The sequence below is a fragment of the Schistocerca serialis genome, chromosome 4 (assembly GCF_023864345.2).
Source record: "Schistocerca serialis cubense isolate TAMUIC-IGC-003099 chromosome 4, iqSchSeri2.2, whole genome shotgun sequence".
NCBI classification, from domain to species: Eukaryota; Metazoa; Arthropoda; class Insecta; order Orthoptera; family Acrididae; genus Schistocerca; species Schistocerca serialis.
Genome location: NC_064641.1, coordinates 754,482,208 through 754,501,631, shown reverse-complemented (window position 1 = coordinate 754,501,631; position 19,424 = coordinate 754,482,208). Strand labels below are relative to the sequence as shown.

The 19,424-nt window shown below is 41.0% G+C and overlaps 1 protein-coding gene across 1 annotated transcript in view; it reads left to right on the top strand.

Moving 5' to 3' along the window:
* Positions 1 to 19,424, top strand: part of LOC126474748 (dynein beta chain, ciliary-like) — a 734,368-nt gene that overhangs the window by 423,131 nt on the left and 291,813 nt on the right. The window contains exons 43-44 of the mRNA XM_050102225.1: positions 6,621 to 6,823; positions 11,332 to 11,411. Coding sequence (XP_049958182.1) covers positions 6,621 to 6,823; positions 11,332 to 11,411 — 283 coding nt within the window. The remainder of the gene's footprint in view (positions 1 to 6,620; positions 6,824 to 11,331; positions 11,412 to 19,424) is intronic.

Sequence of the window (19,424 nt, the reverse complement as noted above, 5' to 3'; positions counted from 1 at the left end):
CCAATTTTATTCAATACCTCCTCATTAGTTATGTGATCTACCCATCTAATCTTCAGCATTCTTCTGTAGCACCACATTTCGAAAGCTTGTATTCTCTTCTTGTCTAAACTATTTATCGTCCATGTTTCACTTCCATACGCGGCTACACTCCATACAAATACTTTCAGAAACGACTTCCTGACACTTAAATCTATACTCGATGGTAACAAATTTTTCTTCTTCAGAAACGCTTTCCTTGCCATTGCCAGTCTACATTTTATATCCTCTCTACTTCGACCATCATCAGTTATTTTCCTCCCCAAATAGCAAAACTCCTTTACTACTTTAAGTGTCTCATTTCCCAATCTAATTCCTGCAGCATCACTCGACTTAATTCGACTAAATTCCATTATCCTCGTTTTGCTTTTGTTGATGTTCATCTTATCTCCTCCTTTCAAGACACTATCCATTCCGTTCAGCTGCTCTTCCAAGTCCTTTGCTGTCTCTGATAGAATTACGGTGTCATCGGCGAACCTGAAAGTTTTTATTTCTTCTCCATGAATTTTAATACCTTCTCTGAATGTTTTTTGTTTCCTTCACTGCTTGCTCAATATACAGATTGCATAACATCGGGGAGAGACTACAACCCTGTCTCACTCCCTTCCCAACCACTGCTTCCCTTTCATGTCCCTCGACTCTTATAACTGCCATCTGGTTTCTGTACAAATTGTAAATAGCCTTTCTCTCCCTGTATTTTACCCCTGCCACCTTCAGAATTTGAAAGAGATTATTCCAGTCAACATTGTCAAAAGCTTTCTCTAAGTCTACAAATGCTAGAAATGTAGGTTTGCCCTTCCTTAATCTAGCTTCTAAGATAAGTCGTAGGGTCAATATTGCCTCACGTCTTCCAACTTTTCTATGGAATCCAAACTGATCTTCCACAAGGTCGGCTTCTACTAGTTTTTCCATTTGTCTGTAAAGAATTCGCGTTAGTATTTTGCAGCTGTGACTTATTAAACTCATAGTTCGGTAATTTTCACGTCTGTCAACACCTGCTTTCTTTGGGATTGGAATTATTATATTCTTCTTGAAGTCTGAGGGTATTTCACCTGTTTCATACATCTTGCTCACCAGATGGTAGAGTTTGGTCAGGACTGGCTCTCCCAAGGCCGTCAGTAGTTCCAACGGAATGTTGTCTACTCCGGGGGACTTCTTTTGACTCTGGTCTTTCACTGCTCTGTCAAACTCTTCACACAGTTTCATATCTCCCATTTCATCTTCATCTACATCCTCTTCCATTTCCATTGTATGGTCCTCAAGTACATCGCCCTTGTATAGACCCTCTGTATACTCCTTCCACCTTTCTGCTTTCCCTTCTTTGCTTAGAACTGAGTTTCCATCTGAGCTCTTGATGTTCATACAAGTGGTTCTCTTATCTCCAAAGGTCTCTTTAATTTTCCTGTAGGCAGTATCTATCTTACCTCTAGTGAGATAAGCCCCTACATCATCCTTACATTTGTCCTCTAGCCATCCCTGCTTAGCCATTTTGCACTTCCTGTCGATCTCATTTTTGAGACGTTTGTATTCCTTTTTGCCTGCTTCATTTACTGCATTTTTACATTTTATTTTCTCCTTTCATCAATTAAATTCAGTATTTCTTCTGTTACCCAAGGATTTCTATTAGCCCTCGTCTTTTTACCTACTTGATCCTCTGCTGCCTTCACTACTTCATCCCTCAAAACTACCCATTCTTCTTCTACTGTATTTCTTTCCCCCGTTCCTGTCAATTGTTCCCTTATGCACTCTCTGAAACTCTGTACAACCTCTGGTTCTTTCAGTTTATCCAGGTCCCATCTCCTTAAATTCCCACCTTTTTGCAGTTTCTTCAGTTTTAATCTACAGGTCATAACCAATAGATTGTGGTCAGAGTCCACATCTGCCCCTGGAAATGTCTTACAATATAAAACCTGGTTCCTAAATCTCTGTCTTACCATTATACAATCTATCTGAAACCTGTCAGTATCTCCAGGCTTCTTCCATGTATATAGCCTTCTTTTATGATTCTTGAACCAAGTGTTAGCTATGATTAAGTTATGCTCTGTGCAAAATTCTACCAGGCGGCTTCCTCCTTCATTTCTTAGCCCCAATCCATATTCACCTACTACGTTTCCTTCTCTCCCTTTTCCTACTACCGAATTCCAGTCACCCACGACTATTAAATTTTTGTCACCCTTCACTATCTGAATAATTTCTTTTATTTCATCATACATTTCATGAATTTCTTTGCCATATGCAGAGCTAGTTGTCATATAAACTTGTACTACTGTAGTAGGTGTGGGCTTCTTATCTATCTTGGCCACAATGATGCGTTCACTATGCTGTAGTAGCTTACCCGCATTCCTATTTTCCTATTCATTATTAAACCTACTCCTGCATTACCCCTATTTGATTTTGCGTTTATAACCCTGTAGTCACCTGACCAGAAGTCTTGTTCCTGCTATTTATTTATTTTTTTATTTATTTATTTTTTAATTTATTTATTTATTGTTCCGTGGGACCAAATTAAGGAGAAGTCTCCATGGTCATGGAACGAGTCAATACATGAAATTATGACACGATATTAGAAACAGATAAAATGAAATATAAAAAAAACATATTCAGGTGACAAGTCGTAATTTTAAATGAAGAAAATCAACAATGTAACACTGGAATTTGCTTAATTTTTTAGCTCTTCCAGGAGCTCCTCGACAGAATAGAAGGAGTGAGCCATGAGGAAACTCTTCAGTTTAGACTTAAAAGAGTTTGGGCTACTGCTAAGATTTTTGAGTTCTTGTGGTAGCTTATTGAAAATGGATGCAGCAGAATACTGCACTCCTTTCTGCACAAGAGTCAAGGAAGTGCATTCTACATGCAGATTTGATTTCTGCCTAGTATTAGCTGAGTGAAAGCTGGTAACTCTTGGGAATAGGCTAATATTGCTAACAACAAACGACATTAAAGAAAATATATACTGTGAGGGCAATGTCAGAATTCCCAGATTTTTGAATAGGGGTTGACAAGAGGTTCTCGAACTTACACCAGCTATAGCTCGAACAGCCAGTTTTTGAGCCAAAAATACCCTTTTTGAATCAGAAGAATTACCCCAAAAAATAATACCATACAACATAAGCGTATGAAAATAGGCAAAGTAGACTACTTTTCGTGTTGAAGTGTCACTTATTTCAGATACTGTTCTAATGGTAAATAAAGCAGCATTTGGCTTCTGAACAAGATCCTGGACATGGGCTTTCCACAACAGATTACTATCTATCCGAACGCCTAGGAACTTGAACTGTTCCATCTCGCTTATAATATGCCTATTCTGTCTGATCAAAATATCGGTTCTTGTTGAATTGTGAGTTAGAAACTGTAAAAACTGAGTCTTACTGTGATTTAGCATCAAATTATTTTCCACAAGCCACGAACTTATTTCATGAACTACATTATTTGTTACTGTTTCAATATTACACACAAGATCCTTCACTATCAAGCTGGTGTCATCAGCAAACAGAAATATTTTTGAATCACCTGTAATACTAGAAGGCATATCATTTATATAAATAAGAAACAGCAGTGGCCCCAGCACCGACCCTTGGGGAACGCCCCACTTAACAGTGCCCCATTGGGACTGAACATCACTACCACTCTCAATATTGCGGAGAATTACCCTCTGCCTTCTGTTCTTAAAGTAAGAGGGGAACCAATTGTAAGCTACTCCCCTTACTCCATAATGGTCCAACTTCTGCAGTAATATTTTGTGGTCAACACAGTCAAAAGCCTGCCACTGAACTTCACTAATTCCCACTATATCTAACTTTAACCTATCCATTTCCCTTTTTAAATTTTCTATCCTACCTGCCCGATTAAGGGATTTGACATTCCACACTCCGATCCGTAGAACGCCAGTTTCTTTCTCCTGATAACGACATCTTCTTGAGTAGTCCCTGCCCGGAGATCCGAATGGGGGACTATTTTACCTCCAGAATATTTTACTCAAGAGGAATATTTTACCCAAGAGGACGCCATCATCATTTAATCATACAGTAAAGCTCTCTGCTATGGCTTACAAAATGCTTGTGTGCCACATCTTAGAATACTCTGCTATCTTGGAAGCAAAACAACACATGTTGTACGAGACAAGGGAGATACAAGAAGCAGAGTAGCACAAGCAAAGAGATAATTCTTCACTAAAAGAAGTTTGCTAGTAGCAAATAAAGGCTTTAATTTGGTGAAGTGTAATGTGTGAGCAAATAAGGTTTTTTTTTTTTTTTTTAAAAAAAAAAGAAAAAGTATTCCATATTTTGAGAGGTGATAGTATGTATCCAAACAAGAAATAAATGTCCAGTAAACATGTGCTTTAAAATACATACCTGCAGAGCTATGAGCACATGTTCATCTTTGCTACTGTGAGACACATCACTTCTGCAACTCCTTGATATTACAAACAACCTACAGAATGAAGTAAACGAATGAATAAATAAAAAAAATAACATTATTCTGTTACTTTGGAACATCAGAGCTTCTAATGTAATCTGCTTGCTATCCCATACCACCTGCACTTGTGCACCATCACTAAAGGTGGTGCTCAATACACTAGTAAGGTATGCTTGTGTTCAATGTCTAAGGGAATCACGCATATTCCGAAAAACTTCAAGTTGGGCAATGATGTGCTTCACATTCATAGGAGTAGTTTCTACACTGTGTTCACAGCTGACACACATGTGCAACAATGGAAAATCTAGAATGAAGTAATGATAATATTATGAAAAGAATAGATTGCTATCGATCATATAGTGGAGACGTTGAGTCACATGCCAGTCTGACCTCGTAAATGTGCGTGTGTATATGTAGTCTAATTCGGAAGAAGGCCTTTTGGCTGAAAGCTCACTTGTTTAATAGTTTTTTTGTTGTGCCTATCTGCGATTCAACATTACTGCTATACGTTGAATAGTAATCTATCCTTTTCATAGGCTGATGTTGACACATGAGCAACAGGTGACTAAAAGCATCTTTAGTAACTACACACTGATGAGCCAAAACATTATCGCTACCTGCTTAATAGCTTGTTTCCCATCTTTGGAACGAAATAGATCGGTGATTCTGTGTACCAAAGATCCACCAGTTTGTTGGTAGGTTTTTGGAGGTATGTGGCATTAGATGTCGACACACAGTTCATGAAATTCACGTAAATAGCGTATTACTGATTTGCGTATGTGGTGATGGCACTCAATAGTGACCCAGATGGGCTCTATAGGATTTACATCACACAAGTTTGGTCGCCAAGACATTTTGAGTTCACTATAATGCTCGTCACATCACTGTAGCATGGTTCTGGCTCCAAGACACGGACAATTATACTACTGAAAGATGACATCACCATCGGGGAGGACACTAGCATGAAGGGATGCAGATGGTTCGCAGCTGTCAGTGTGTCTTTGATTATTAGTGCAGGTCCCATTCAAGTGTAGGAGAATGTCTCCCCTAGCATAATACTGCTCCCACCAGCTTGCATCCATGATGCTCTGCATGTTTTGAGCCACTGTTCACCTCAATGATGGTGTTTGTGGAGATGACCAGCAACCTATTGTAGAAAAATGTGATTCACACAAAGAGCCGACATGTTCCCATTGATTGATAGTTGAATACTCATACCCAAAGAAATTGTAACTGACAATGTCACTGGATCATTATGTGAACACTAAGGGGTGGTCTGCTGCAGAGCTCCATGTTCAACATTGTGTGATGAATGGTGTGCTCCGAAACATTTGTGTGTGCATTAGCATTGTGCTCTTTTGGCAAACATGCCACAGATCATCAGCTATCATACATTACAGAGTGGACAAGCCTCTGAACCCCACATTCTGTCAAGAGTCATGGATGCTCAACCATTGAGTGCCTAGTGGTATTTTCACTGCCCTTATATCTATTTCTGTAGGTGCTCATGACAGTGGCACATGAACATTAACCAACTTCACCGTTTACGAGGTACTTGTTCACAAACTCTGCTTAATAATAACAATAATAACCTGCCCTTTTCCAAAGCCACTTATCTCAATGGATTTCCCCATTTGTTGCCCATATCTTAACTAGTTTCCACCGTCCATGTCTGTTCCACCTATATAGTTTTGTTACCGTGTCACATCCCCACAATGCTGCCAGGTTGCATCCAACGTTGCAGTGGACAGTGGTCATAATTTTTTGGCTTATCAGTGTAGATTGTTAGATATGACAGCAAATTTTATTCTTCTCTGGCCCCTCAACTAGCGTATTTCAAAGTTTGCTATATAATCCCTTAGTAATGTTGATTGTTCCAACAGTAACTCTTTTACCAAATGAAGGAACTTCAGAGGATAGTATTTTTATCATGTTTATTTCTATGTATATTATTTTTTGTCTGTTAAAGGGGAAGCTATTTCTGTCTTTAACTGTTTGAAGTTCCCTGTTGGAAGTACATTTCCTTATAATAATATGAACTGCTGTAATTCCTTGCACCTCCTTGGTAGCTCCGTGTAACTAGTAGTATAAGTGAACTCATTTCCCTCTCTACTTGGCATGTACGTAACCAGATACTAAAATTCAATAAAAGATGAATAATTTTTCAGATATGTTACAAGCTGGATAGAGACAAGAACTTCAACCCAGGAGAAATCTTGTCTTGTAGCACTGTTTGATAAATACATACCTTCATGTCTTGAGTGTCTACGCGTTAGGTTCAAAAAAATTACACCGATTGCTGAGATTGCCCATGTACAAATGCTGTGCTATCTTCTGGACTGTTTGCTGACTCCTGCAAATACACCTGCAGGTAATCAACCTATTCAAGTTGAGATGGTAACTACATGAAATTTGTTGTAGCTGTTGACTTAGCCTTCAGTAGCCTCCAAACCAATTATATTTAAATTAGCTTCTACTACCTTAGGTTTTAGAATTATCAAACTAAAATTAATATTGTGACACATATAAAAGTATTTTTGAGGCAGTTCACATTTTATATGTAGCTTAGAAGTGTACAGTGGCATTAGAATTCTTGAAATCAATTATTTTTGTTACAGACTCAGTACTTTAACACATTTAAGACTGAAGGTTGCCCATAAGCAGTGACAGCTCTTACATCCAATTAGAGTAATTGTGCATGTAATTCAATGCAGCAAGCCATTCACAGCAAAAGAACAGAACTCATTAATTCTATGCTGTGTCTTGATGAATACGGCCTCTCTGCATGTGGCCCCATGTTTAGTTCGATACTTACAATATAACTTCAAAGACAATAGAGTATACAACTTCCCATGTGGACCACATAAAAGGAGACTGAGTTTTATTATGTAATGAGCCACAGTATAGAGTTAGCCTTGACAAAAAATGTTTACACATGGAGAGAGCATGTAACACAAAACAAACCCAAAATTCTCCACCCAAAAAATACCAGTCTTACAGTTATTAAAGGTGAGGACAGTAATTAGCATTGGTGAATATACAGACTTGCAGACCAGCATTTTCTTGGTACAGAGCTTCTTCCAATTTTCTGGTGAAAGGAATGATACTTTCATTTTTATTTTTTCCATTGTTTCCATGGAAACATGTGACCTAAGCTACATAATCACGAACTGAGTTACAACACAATCCACAGAGTATTGATGAAAAACTAAAAAAGAACATGGAAAGAAAGCATTTTTGATAGTACATTCAAATATTAATGTATTACAGTAAATAGATCTAAACTATCAATGATAGTGCTTTTCTCCAATGAGCTCAATTCATGGATGACTTGCTTTAATATGAGAATTTATTTGAGAGCTATCACCAGCATACTTCTCAAGCATGAAAGTCTATTTAGGCATCTGGAATACACTTGAAAAATGTGTGACAGCTGGTCAGTCTGTTTACGACTGCACTAGAAGTGATGTTTACTTTTCTTGAGTAGTAATAAAATGTTCTTCATGAAGCCATCAGTAATCTGTTTGAATCCATGCCACACAGGTCGGAATACATACTGGCCATTAGTCTCCAACATGAAAGTGGCCAGCAAAGATCATTGCTTACCTTGTTGCAGTGCTGTTCCAATGATGTAAAAGTTTCTGCCTCATTTCTTACACCATAAAGACAGGGATTACAGGAAACCTATGTCAGTATATTTTAGTGTATCTGAATTATATACCCATGTGTATGAGATAACAATGAATTAAAAGTTTATCTTCATTTACCATGTCATGTTTCAAAAGATCCAGTTTTTATTTCAACTGATGTAAATACTCAATGAAAGACTCCTTAGTATGACCACACTAAAGATAAATCCAGTTTTCCTAGTGAAACAAATAGTTCATTAATGTAAATAAAAAACTGATGTAGTGTGTAATATGCAGGACTACTGAAGAATGGGATACAACCCTTCAGCTTTGACCAATGATGTCAGAATTTTCCAGAGATTACACAGATTTAACAGCAAAGACAAGTATTCATAAACAAAGGAATGCAGGAGATAAAACAGATGGTAGACATATATCACGTCCAGTAATATTTTGATCATAATGTTAAGGATATTACAGTCCTAGTACGTCTGTAAAAAATAAAGGGAAAAATGGGATAGAAGTAGCGGTAGCGTAGAATACCTCATTTGCCACATATATGAGTTGTATCTTGAACTTCAGTCGATCTGTATAGGTTAACTGCAATACGGGATACAAATATAACATACGTCGATTCCTTCATTTTTGTTAGCACTCATATCCTATTCTTCAGTTGAACTACACAGGTCAACTGAAGTACGGGATACAAATTTTGCAGGTATTGATTCTTTTGCCTCTGCTACTACTAGCATTCTGTTCTTACAAAAATAGTATTAATAGTGAAGATGAAAAGATCTACATACATAATATTTGTATCCCATACTTCAGTTGGCCTTTATAGGCCAATTGAAGAATAGGATACTACTGCTAATGAAAATGAAGAAATCGATGTACATAACATTGGCAACCTGTACCTCAGTTCAACTACGTGAAGGGTGAAGAAGATGACACATAAAATTTGTATCCCATACTTCATTTATAACATGTGTATCCTGTACGGCAGTTGACCTATTAGTGACATTCACTATGTGATCAAAAGTATCCGGGCACCTGGCCGAAAATGACTTACAAGTTCTTGGTACCCTCTATCAGTATGGTTTTGGCCCACCCTCAGTCTTGATGACAGCTTCCACTCTCGCAGGCATACATTCAGTTAGGTGCTGGGAGATCTCTTGGGGAATGGCAGCCCATTCTTCACGGAGTGCTGCACTCCGTATCGATGTTGGTCGGTGAGGCCTGGCGCAAAGTCGGCATTTCAAAACATCCCAGAGGTGTTCTATAGAATTCAGGTCAGGACCCTGTGAAGGCCAGTCCATTACAGAGATGTTATTGTCATGTAACCACTCCGCCACAGGCTGTGCATTATGAACAGGTGCTCGATCATGTTGAAAGATGCAGTTGCCATTCCCGAATTGACTTCAACAGTGAGAAGCAAGAAGGTTCTTAAAACATCAGTGTAGGCCTGTGCTGTGATAGTGCCGTGCAAAACAACAAGGGGTGCAAGCCCTCTCCATCAAAAAACACGACCACACCCTAACACCACTGCCTCCGAATTTTACTGTTGGCACTACACACGCTGGCAGATGACATTCACCGGGCATTTGCCATACCCACACCCTGCTATCGGATTGCCACATTGTGTACTGTGATTTTACACTCCACAAAATGTTTTTCCACTGTTCAATTGTCCAATGTTTATGCTCCTTACACCAGGCGAGGTGTCGTTTGGCATTTACTGGCATGTTGTGTCGCTTATGAGCAGCTGCTCAACCATGAAATCCAAGTTTCCTCACCTCCTGCCTAACTGTCATAGCACTTTCAGTGGATCCTGATGCAGTTTGGAATTCCTGTGTGATGGTCTGGATGGATGTCTGCCTATTACACGTTACGACCTTCTTCAACTGTTGGCGGTCTCTGTCAGTCAACAGACGATCTTGCCCTGTATGCTTTTGTACTGTAAGTGTCCCTTCACATTTCCACTTCACTATCACATTGGAAACAGTGGACCTAGGGATGTGTAGGAGTATGGAACTCTCACGTACAGACATATGACACAAGTGACACCCAATCACCTGACCACGGTCGAAGCCTGTGCGTTGCACGGAGTGCCCCATTCTGCTCTCTCATGATGTCTAATGACTACTGAGGTCGCTGATATGGAGTACCTGCATGCACATACATTCATGCACATACAACCACACAGGATATCTCAAACACCAACAGTATGTAATTTTTATTCCTACCCTCAAGGCCAGTTTTGATTTCTCAAGCCATGTTTCTTGTTTAATTGAGTGCCATAGTCAATCCTTGCTACACCTCCATACAAATAAATCATGAGTACGATGACCAGACACACATAGCAAGCGCGTATGTTTGCCACACTCACGACATCAAACATAATCAGCATGAAGACCAGACATTTGCAAAAATCGAATGGTTGCCATCATTTGCCACACTCACAACATCAAACATAATCAGCATGAAGACCAGACATTTGCAAAAACTTAATGGTTGCCATCATATCTGCATCCAAAGCCTGCTTTAAGTCTTCCATATTCATGGGAATAGATAAATCCTTATCTACAAACAAAAATGAAAGACTAAAAATTCTCCTAAATGAAAAACTATTCTTCCAAATTCTTTCAAAGTTATTAATTAACCACCAAATGAATTGGAAAAAACCAGTTGCTTAATCAATGCAAATCAAGAAAATGTCTAGCGCTGTCTTTTAAAACCACATTTTTTTTTTTTTTTTTTTTTTTTTTTTTTCAATTTCCAGGGATGGCACTTATCCACAGAAGACAACCAATTATCTATGACTCGAAAGTAAAGACATTAATATCTATGAGTAACCTATGATGTCATTGGTCAAAGCTGACAGATTGTATCCCATTCTTCGGTTGACCCTAATAATCAGTACATAAGAAGAGGTAGCATTATATCCATAAACCATCAATCACTGAGCTTATAGTTCCTTATGTGAAATTGTTTCCTGTCAGCCTCTATTATAAAAAAAGTCTGCAGTCATTATTTGTCAGCTGTCTAAAAGTTTAGATAGTATCTGACATTTTTATAAAATTTATCAAACAGAAGTGGTTTGCAGGAAACCTTTTAAATATGACATTTTTGTGTCAAGTGTAAGTCAAAACATGGAAAGTATTTAATTTTTGTGTGGGGGTATTTTGTGACATTTATTTTATATATTTTTTTTACTAAACATTTCAGTGATAGATAATTTTTTATTTTCCAGATTGTCCAAGAGACTGGTACGATGTCTACTTTGTATTTGCTTGTGTATGGGCATTTGGCGCAACTATGTTCCAGGATCAGGTATCTGAAATATTTTGTGGTGTGTATAGGAAACTTTATACAGGCAGGAAATCATTATTATTAAAATCATTTGATCACATTATTTATTTGTGTTCCTTAGCACTGTGCTTGCTCTTCTCATATGCATTCATGAACATCTAAATCACTTGGTCTGTAAAAATCTGTCACCTGTTAGGAAAAATAAAAACTCAAGGAGAGGTGACTGTGGCACAACATTGTTGTGCATTACATAATAAAAATGGAAAAGGTTTGCCAGTTTGAAATATGTTATGGCATGGTTCTTCTGAAGTTACTAGCAACTCAAATAAATTTAGTGTTTCATTGTTCGCATGAATGGTGGCCAGATCTTCCAGTTTGTTCATAAGTATGGTGCAATCACAAATGGAGCATAGTCCATATCAATTCAGACAGGCTAGGAAAAAATCATATGTCCATAGCCTCGGATGTCATGGAATTTAGCATACATTAAAATGAAGGAATATGTAACAAATACATATTTTTTTTGTTTTATCCAAAAAAAATTCTGTTCTAAGATACAGCCCTCCAAAGATGACACTGCACATACCATTTTGAAGATGCGAATTTTGGAAAAAATTTTAAAATGCTATATCTCTGGAACAGTTCTAGATATTTTGTTGTTTGTATTTTTTATTTGAAAGATAACTGCTTTATGTTTACAAATAAATCCTTCATTTGGACTTATCTGTCAAAGTTCTTGTACTATAGCATTCTGAACTTTTTTAATAATTTATGGATTTTTTTTAATGCCAATCCATAAAATTTTTATTTTTGTTTCTGTTGGTTAGTACCATATATTTCTACATTCCCTGAAAAGAATCGCTTCCACTTTTACTTAGAACAGGTTTTATAAGTAATTGAAATTTTTGCCATACATAAAACCTGTTTTAGAACCACATTATCACATATCAGGATCATAAAAATCAAAACCTAGCCTTATTTAACATAATTTTAGTTTTGAAAGATGAGCAAGAAACTCATTTTTCAAGCATTTTGAATGGTTCCAAAATGTATGTGCAAGTTCCAAAGACTTAAAGGTTTCAATTTATACAACTTCTGTGCACTCTTGTTTTGTACTGAAATTAGTCAGTCAGTGAACTAAAAATGTGTTCCACTGCTTCAGTATCTTCCTTTGATATAGAGTGATGCCTTCTGTTGAACCAATAAGAACTGGAGCACTTACAATCTTCAAAACATTGTGAACAAGAAGTGAGCACTGATGGCATTGTTGCTGTTCTTCAGCTGGAAACCTATATCCAGCAGCTGCTCCATGTGGTAGAATAAAGTTCACTACAATTTTGTTTTCCTCATAACTGGTGTCTATAATTCCTGAAATCCACCAGTCACAGTCATACACACATGCCACAAACGTCCCCCGTCTCAAGTTGTGAATCTGAATATTATCCTGCTGGTTCTGAGGTGTTGGCCGAATGAATGAAATTTCTTCTTTCTTGCTCTTAAAAGTGCGTGCAATACGAGTTCGCCCATCACTTTGAGTGCAAAAATGTGTCTTCTGAATTCCTTTCACAGGAGTTGTTCGTTTGGACCATTATTTTTTCTGATCACGGAATTCTTTGATTTCCTCTTTGGACAAAAGAAGGAAGGCTGTGGATGTGAAAGACTTCATGACTCTCATAATATCCTCAGCATTCTGAATCGCAGCTGTATTGGGTCTTGAAAGATTATGTTTTGTAGCATGGTGCTTCAGCAGGCCTCCTACACCATCATAAAGCCACTTCCTGTGACCAGTAGCTCCGTATACCCAGTCAGTTGGCAGCAACAGCTTACTCTATTCAAACAGCTCGTAACGATTTTTAAAATGACTAGGAGCACCATCAGATGTAATGGTGATCTTCTCTGGCCCTGTTTACAGTTGAAGAATTTTGTACATTGCTAGCAAGGCATGTGCTGAGTCATGTTCTGTGTCATCACTTATAACTGCAACCCTTGTGGTCTTGTTTATATGTCACTCCTGTAAAAATTGAAACCTGGTCATTACTCCAATGATACCCTTGTCGGGTCCAGCTAAACTGGTGGCTGTCCGACCTTTGCTTAACGTGATTCAGAAGAATAAAGACCTTCAGTTCAGCAACAATAACTTTATTGCGAGCGCGTATCTGACGACGACTGACTTGCATGGACTGATCGGAGATACAAAATTTGCTTCTGGCCTCTACAGAAGGATCCTTAATCCTGAGAAAACTTCTGTAGTTATTAGAGAGAAAACAGTACTCGTCCACACAAGCCAGGAGGCACGGAACTACTCATTAACTCAAAAAAACAAGGAATAATAATAATAAACAGAAGGTATATAAAAGCTGGAAAACACAGTGCCTCTAGAGGCTGGGTGCGGAACTACGCAGACGTCGTGTACAGTAATTACTACCGCACAGCACTGCACTGACACACGTGCGCACACCACACACACACACACACACACACACACACACACACACACACCGGCAAGCTTGAATTAGTGCGCGGCAACGTCGCTACATCAGCCCCCCTGGCGGAAGCGGAGCGTCGGCTTCGAGATACCGCGTCGGAAAGTGCACCCGACGTCCAAAACGGATCATCTTTGTCGGAGGTGGAGGAACAGCGTCAGGAAGCGGATGTTGTGCTGTATTGGTCGGCGGATGTTGAAGAGCTGGCGCCGGAGATATGGTGTCCGTGTCTGGAACAGCGGTAGGTGGATGCCTATGATGAGGTGCTGCTAGTAGGGTGTCAGGAAAAACATACGCAGGTTTAACCTGATTCAACGCAACAGTCGTGGTTTTGCCATTCACTAGGATATCCATCGTGTGGGCACTGCGCCGTAGCACTTCATATGGACCAGAATAAGGAGCTTGTCGAGGCGGTTTGACGCCCTCAGTGTGGAGCATGACGTGACGGCATTGTTCCAGGTCCTGGTGCCAGAAAGTGGGCAGCTTGCCGTGACGAGTGGCTTTCGGAGGGCGAATCTTTGATACATGGTCCCTCAAGCATCACAAGAAATTCGGCTGGCCAGTAGCAACTGTCTCTGTGGCATCAGCATCTACAAAGTCACCATGAAGGCGCAGTGTTTCTCCATAAACCAGTTCTGCCGCTGACAAACCCAGGTCTGGTTTGAAAGTCATCCGTAAGCCTAACAAGACCACTGGTAGTGCAGTTGTCCAGGTTTCTTCGTGGCACATCAGCGCGGCCTTCAAACAACGGTGCCAGCGTTCGATCATTCCGTTGCTTGCTGGATGATAACTTGGGGTCTTATGGTGGGTGTAACCACAGAACTTGGCCAGCTGCGAGAACAGGTCTGATTAAAATTGCCGTCCACAGTCAGTGGTAATATGTAGTGGGCACCCAAATCTTGCCAACCAAGTCATTGCAAAAGCGGATGTGTCTGCTGTGATATTATCCACCGGCACTGCCTCCGGCCAATGTGTAAAACTGTCGATCATTGTAAATAGATATCTTTGTCTGTTCGAATGTGGAAGTGGTCCGACTACATCCAAGTGAACATGGGCAAAGCGGGCGATGGTATCAGGAAAATTGCCGATCAGTGCATGTAGGTGGCGGTTAATCTTGCAGCGTTGGCACTGAAGACAAGATCGGACCCACTCACGGCAGTCTTTTTGCATGCCCGGCCACACAAAAAGTTGCGATACTAGGCGGAATGTCGGGCGTACCCCTGGATGGCACAATCCATGTACTGTATCAAAGGCTTGTCTTCTAAAAGCCGGCGTCAGAAAGGGACGAGGTCGGCCGCGAGATACGTCGCTGTATAGCTGTGTATCTTCCCCCGGAACATCAACGAGTTTCAGTTGCAATGCGGAAGCAGTATCTTTAACATAGGCAAGGAGTTCTTCAACATCTCTCTGTGCCTGTGCCAGTGCAGGAAAGTCTATGGTAATGGAAACACTGCTGATCCGTGATAGGCAATCCGCAACAATGTTGTCGATCCCAGAAATATGTCTAATGTCGGTAGTAAACTGGGCCACGAATTCAAGGTGATGAAATTGACGGGGGGAGCAGTTGACACTATTCCAACAGAAGGCGAACGTGAGTGGCTTGTGGTCTGTATATATCGTGAAACTTCACGCTTCCACTTGGGAGCGGAAATATTTCACTGCTTGGTATACTGCCAGGAGCTCACGGTCATATGTGCTCCATTTTCTCTGTGCAGGCGAAAGCTTGTGGGAATAATATGCCAGTGGCTGCCATGCGTTGTCCTACCATTGTTGTAAAGCGGCTCCGATTGCTGTCTGGCTCGCGTCTACGACAATTGCTAATGGCACGTCGAGCCGTGGGTGTGCGAGAAGCACCGCGTCGGCCATGCTCTTCTTTGTTGCCTCAAACGCAGAACACATGTCCTCTGTCCACTGTATCAGAGACTTGCTATTTACTTTAGGGCCTGATAATGCCGCCGTCAAAAGTTTTTGCAGCTCCGCAGCGTGAAGAAGGTGTCGTCGATAAAAATTGAGCATCCCCAAAAAACGACGTAATTCTTTGATCGTAGTTGGTCGGGGTAGCTGCAAGATATCGTCCACTTTCTCAGACAGAGGAAGAGAGCCTTCAGCAGAAATCTTATGGCCAAGAAATGTCACCTCTGACTGCCCAAAAACACACTTGTCCACGTTCAAGACGACACCGTAGCGCTCCAATCGCTCTAAAATCTCTCACAGATGTTGTCGGTGTTGTTCACGGTCAGCAGAGAACACTAACACATCGTCCAGGTAGGCGAAACAAAACGGTAGCCCCTGGAGAACCGAGTCTATAAACGTTTGCCAGGTCTGAGTGGCATTGCGTAAACCGAGAAAGACATAAATTTGCTTTCAAATAAACTGAAAGGCGTTATTATTTCAGTTTTGGAATGTCTTCATTGGCCACCAGAATCTGTGTATATGCTTTAGCGCAGTCCAGAACTGTGAACACCGTGGCACCATGTAACGTGTGATTATAATCCCTCAGTAACGGAACGGGATATCTGTACGGCACTGTTTGCACGTTAAGCGCATGCTAGTCACCACATGGGCGCCAAGCTCCACCCTTCTTTGGAACAAGATGTAACGCGGAGGACCACAGGCTCTTTGATGCCCGCATTATGCCTTCGCAAATCATGGCGTCAAATTCTGCCTTTGCTATCTTCAGTCGGTCCGGAGCGAGACGCCTAGGTTGGCATGCTACTGGGGGACCATCAGTCATTTGAATGTGATGCACCGTGTCATGTGGTATGAACCTGGAAGCGTCGGGCGGCCTGGTCAAGTTCGGATAGTTAAGCAGTAATTCAGTGTACTCACCCTCCGTAGCATGGACCAGCTTGGCACTGTGCGTTGTGGTGTTGCGACGGAAACCCGTGACTGCTAAGCCAGTGACGCTGTCTACCAAGCGTACGTTCTCGACGTCCAGCAGCAGGTGGTAGTGCGCCAGGAGGTCAGCCCCAACAATCGCCTCCATGACGTCAACCTCTGTAAAATTCCACACGTACGGGCAACGTAGGCCGAGATTAAGCTCCATCCTCTGTGTGCCATATGTTGCGAGGAAGAATTGTTGGCAGCCATCAGACGAAAGGCAGTTGGCAGCCGGCAACGATGTATGATACTCAGGTCCGATCCAGTGTCAATTAAAAACTTTACGCCAGAACCCCTATCGGTAATGAACAGGCGCTTGGAGGATAACTGGCAGTCAGTTGCTCCTATTGTCAAACACCAGTGGCGTTTGGGTGCGAGCATGGCGATGTGCACTTCCTTGCCTGATCGCTGAATCGTCGGTGGTACCAGCGCAACGGTACCTCGCCTTGCGGAGTGGTAGTACTGCCGGAAGATCTGCTTCTAGAACGCCGCCGTCTGTATCAGCTTCTTCTATTGTTGTCGTCATCACGTGCCAGCAGCGCACTGACCTGGGCGCACAAAAGCTCAACCTTGGCCGCGAGTGAATCATGGTCAGCCCGTGCTACAGACGCGGTACTGTTTGTACTGTTGTCCAACCGCGACTGGGCTGACCTGAGCCGGTGTGATCGCATCCTGAATCCGGTCTGCTAGCTGCGCCATGGCATCCAGCGGCATGTCCGTTTGTGAGGTGATTATGGCTTTTATTTGTGGCAGCAATCTACTGCTCCACAGCTTTCTGAGCAGATTGTCTGGCACAGTAACGGTGTCTACTTTGCTGTGTAGATGTCTCAGGTATTGAGAAGGCTTCCTGTCGCCAATTTCTTCCTGTGTCAGAACCTGACGTATCCGGTCTTCTTGTGATGCGGCCACCCGTCGAATCAACTCTGATTTTAACCTGGCATAAGCTCCAGTCTCGGGCAGTGCTGTGATTATGTCCTACACCTCGGCTGCGTAACATTGGTCGAGCTGGCTCACAATCAGCGCAAATTTATTTGCTTCGACCGTTATTCCAGCGCAGCCAAAACTGGCCTCTGCTTGTGCGAACCAGAGTACCAGGTTGTCAGGCCAGAATGGCAGCAAATGGACTGCAATCCTGGAGACGGCCTGCTGTTCGGTCATTATGTGCTCGTTACTTACGTAGCTCATGCCTGCTTCTTCTAGCTCATGCCTGCTTCTTCTTAATCACGTCGGTTTCTGCTTTAATCACGCTGGGGTCACCACTTGTCGGGTCCAGCTAAACTGGTGGCTGTCCAACCTTTGCTTAATGTGATTCAGAAAAATAAAGACCTTCAGTTCAGCAACAATAACTTTATTGCGAGCGCGTATCTGACGACGTCCGACATGCATGAACCGATCGGAGATACAAAATTTGCTTCCGGCCTCTACAGAAGGATCCTTAATCCTGGGAAAACTTCTGTAGTTATTAGAGAGAAAACAGTATTCGTCCACACAAGCCAGGAGGCACGGAACCATGCATTAACTCAAAAAACAAGGAATAATAATAATAAACAGAAGGTATAGAAAAGCTAGAAAACACAGCGCCTCTAGAGGCTGGGCGCGGAACTACGCAGACGTCGTATACAGTAATTACGACCGCACAACACTGCACTGACGCATGCGCACACACACACACACACACACACACACCGGCGAGCTTGAATTAGTGTGCGGCAGTGTTGCTACACCCTTGTACTTCTTGTGGGAGAATTACAGAACAATTCTCAGCAAAATCACAGTGAAGTACTAAACACAGCTGTTTAGCCTGTAGACACACTTCCACTTCTGCAATGTGTTTTGCTGCAATTTCTTCAGATGCTGGTGTATTACTGCTTTCACTGACCATTTACCAAGTTCATCAAGAAACTTTCAAAGGCAACAGTTTTCTTAATTAGTTTATTTTCTTCCAATAATGCATATGTAATTTCTGCAGAGTTATTTGCTATGTCTTCCAGGCCAAGTATCTGTAAAGACAGTCTTCCCTTTCCAGGGCAGTCACCACATTCAGGAAACAAACAAGTCTCTCGCTTTACGTCACAGACTACTAATGATTTCACATGCCCAACCAAGATGTCTTATGTCATGTGTTCCAGTAAGTTCTTCAAAGTTACCACACAAAGTTCAATATTCGCACTGTACACACATAGACATATATCTCTAGGTGAATGTAGAATTACCCACTAAGTTCATAGTGCATAAAATTTTGATCTTCCAATATGTAAAGTTGTATAGTTGCTCTTATAAATTGCAAAAGTTTCTTTAATACTGCAAGTCATGACCTCTTCACTTTCACAACTTTTTGACCTTCAACTGTTACAGTTATAGTGTCTTTTTGTTGGCACTCTACCAAGAACAGCCCCATTTATCTTCCAGATAAAATAACTGCACTATTTGGACTTAAGCTGCCTGTACAGGATGACCATAATAGGGATCTGGTCTTCCAAAGAGTCCTTTTACAGACCTCACACGTCTTGATTTGTCTACCATGTACTTTGATACTGATGGAACATGGTTCAAAATTGTTTTCTTTGAAAATGTCTCTGGAGTCGTAGTTAAAACTTGCACCTTTTCGCTGTAGGATGCACAATATTCAACAACTGATTTGATATTTGTGAAAAATTGCTGGCAAGAGGTG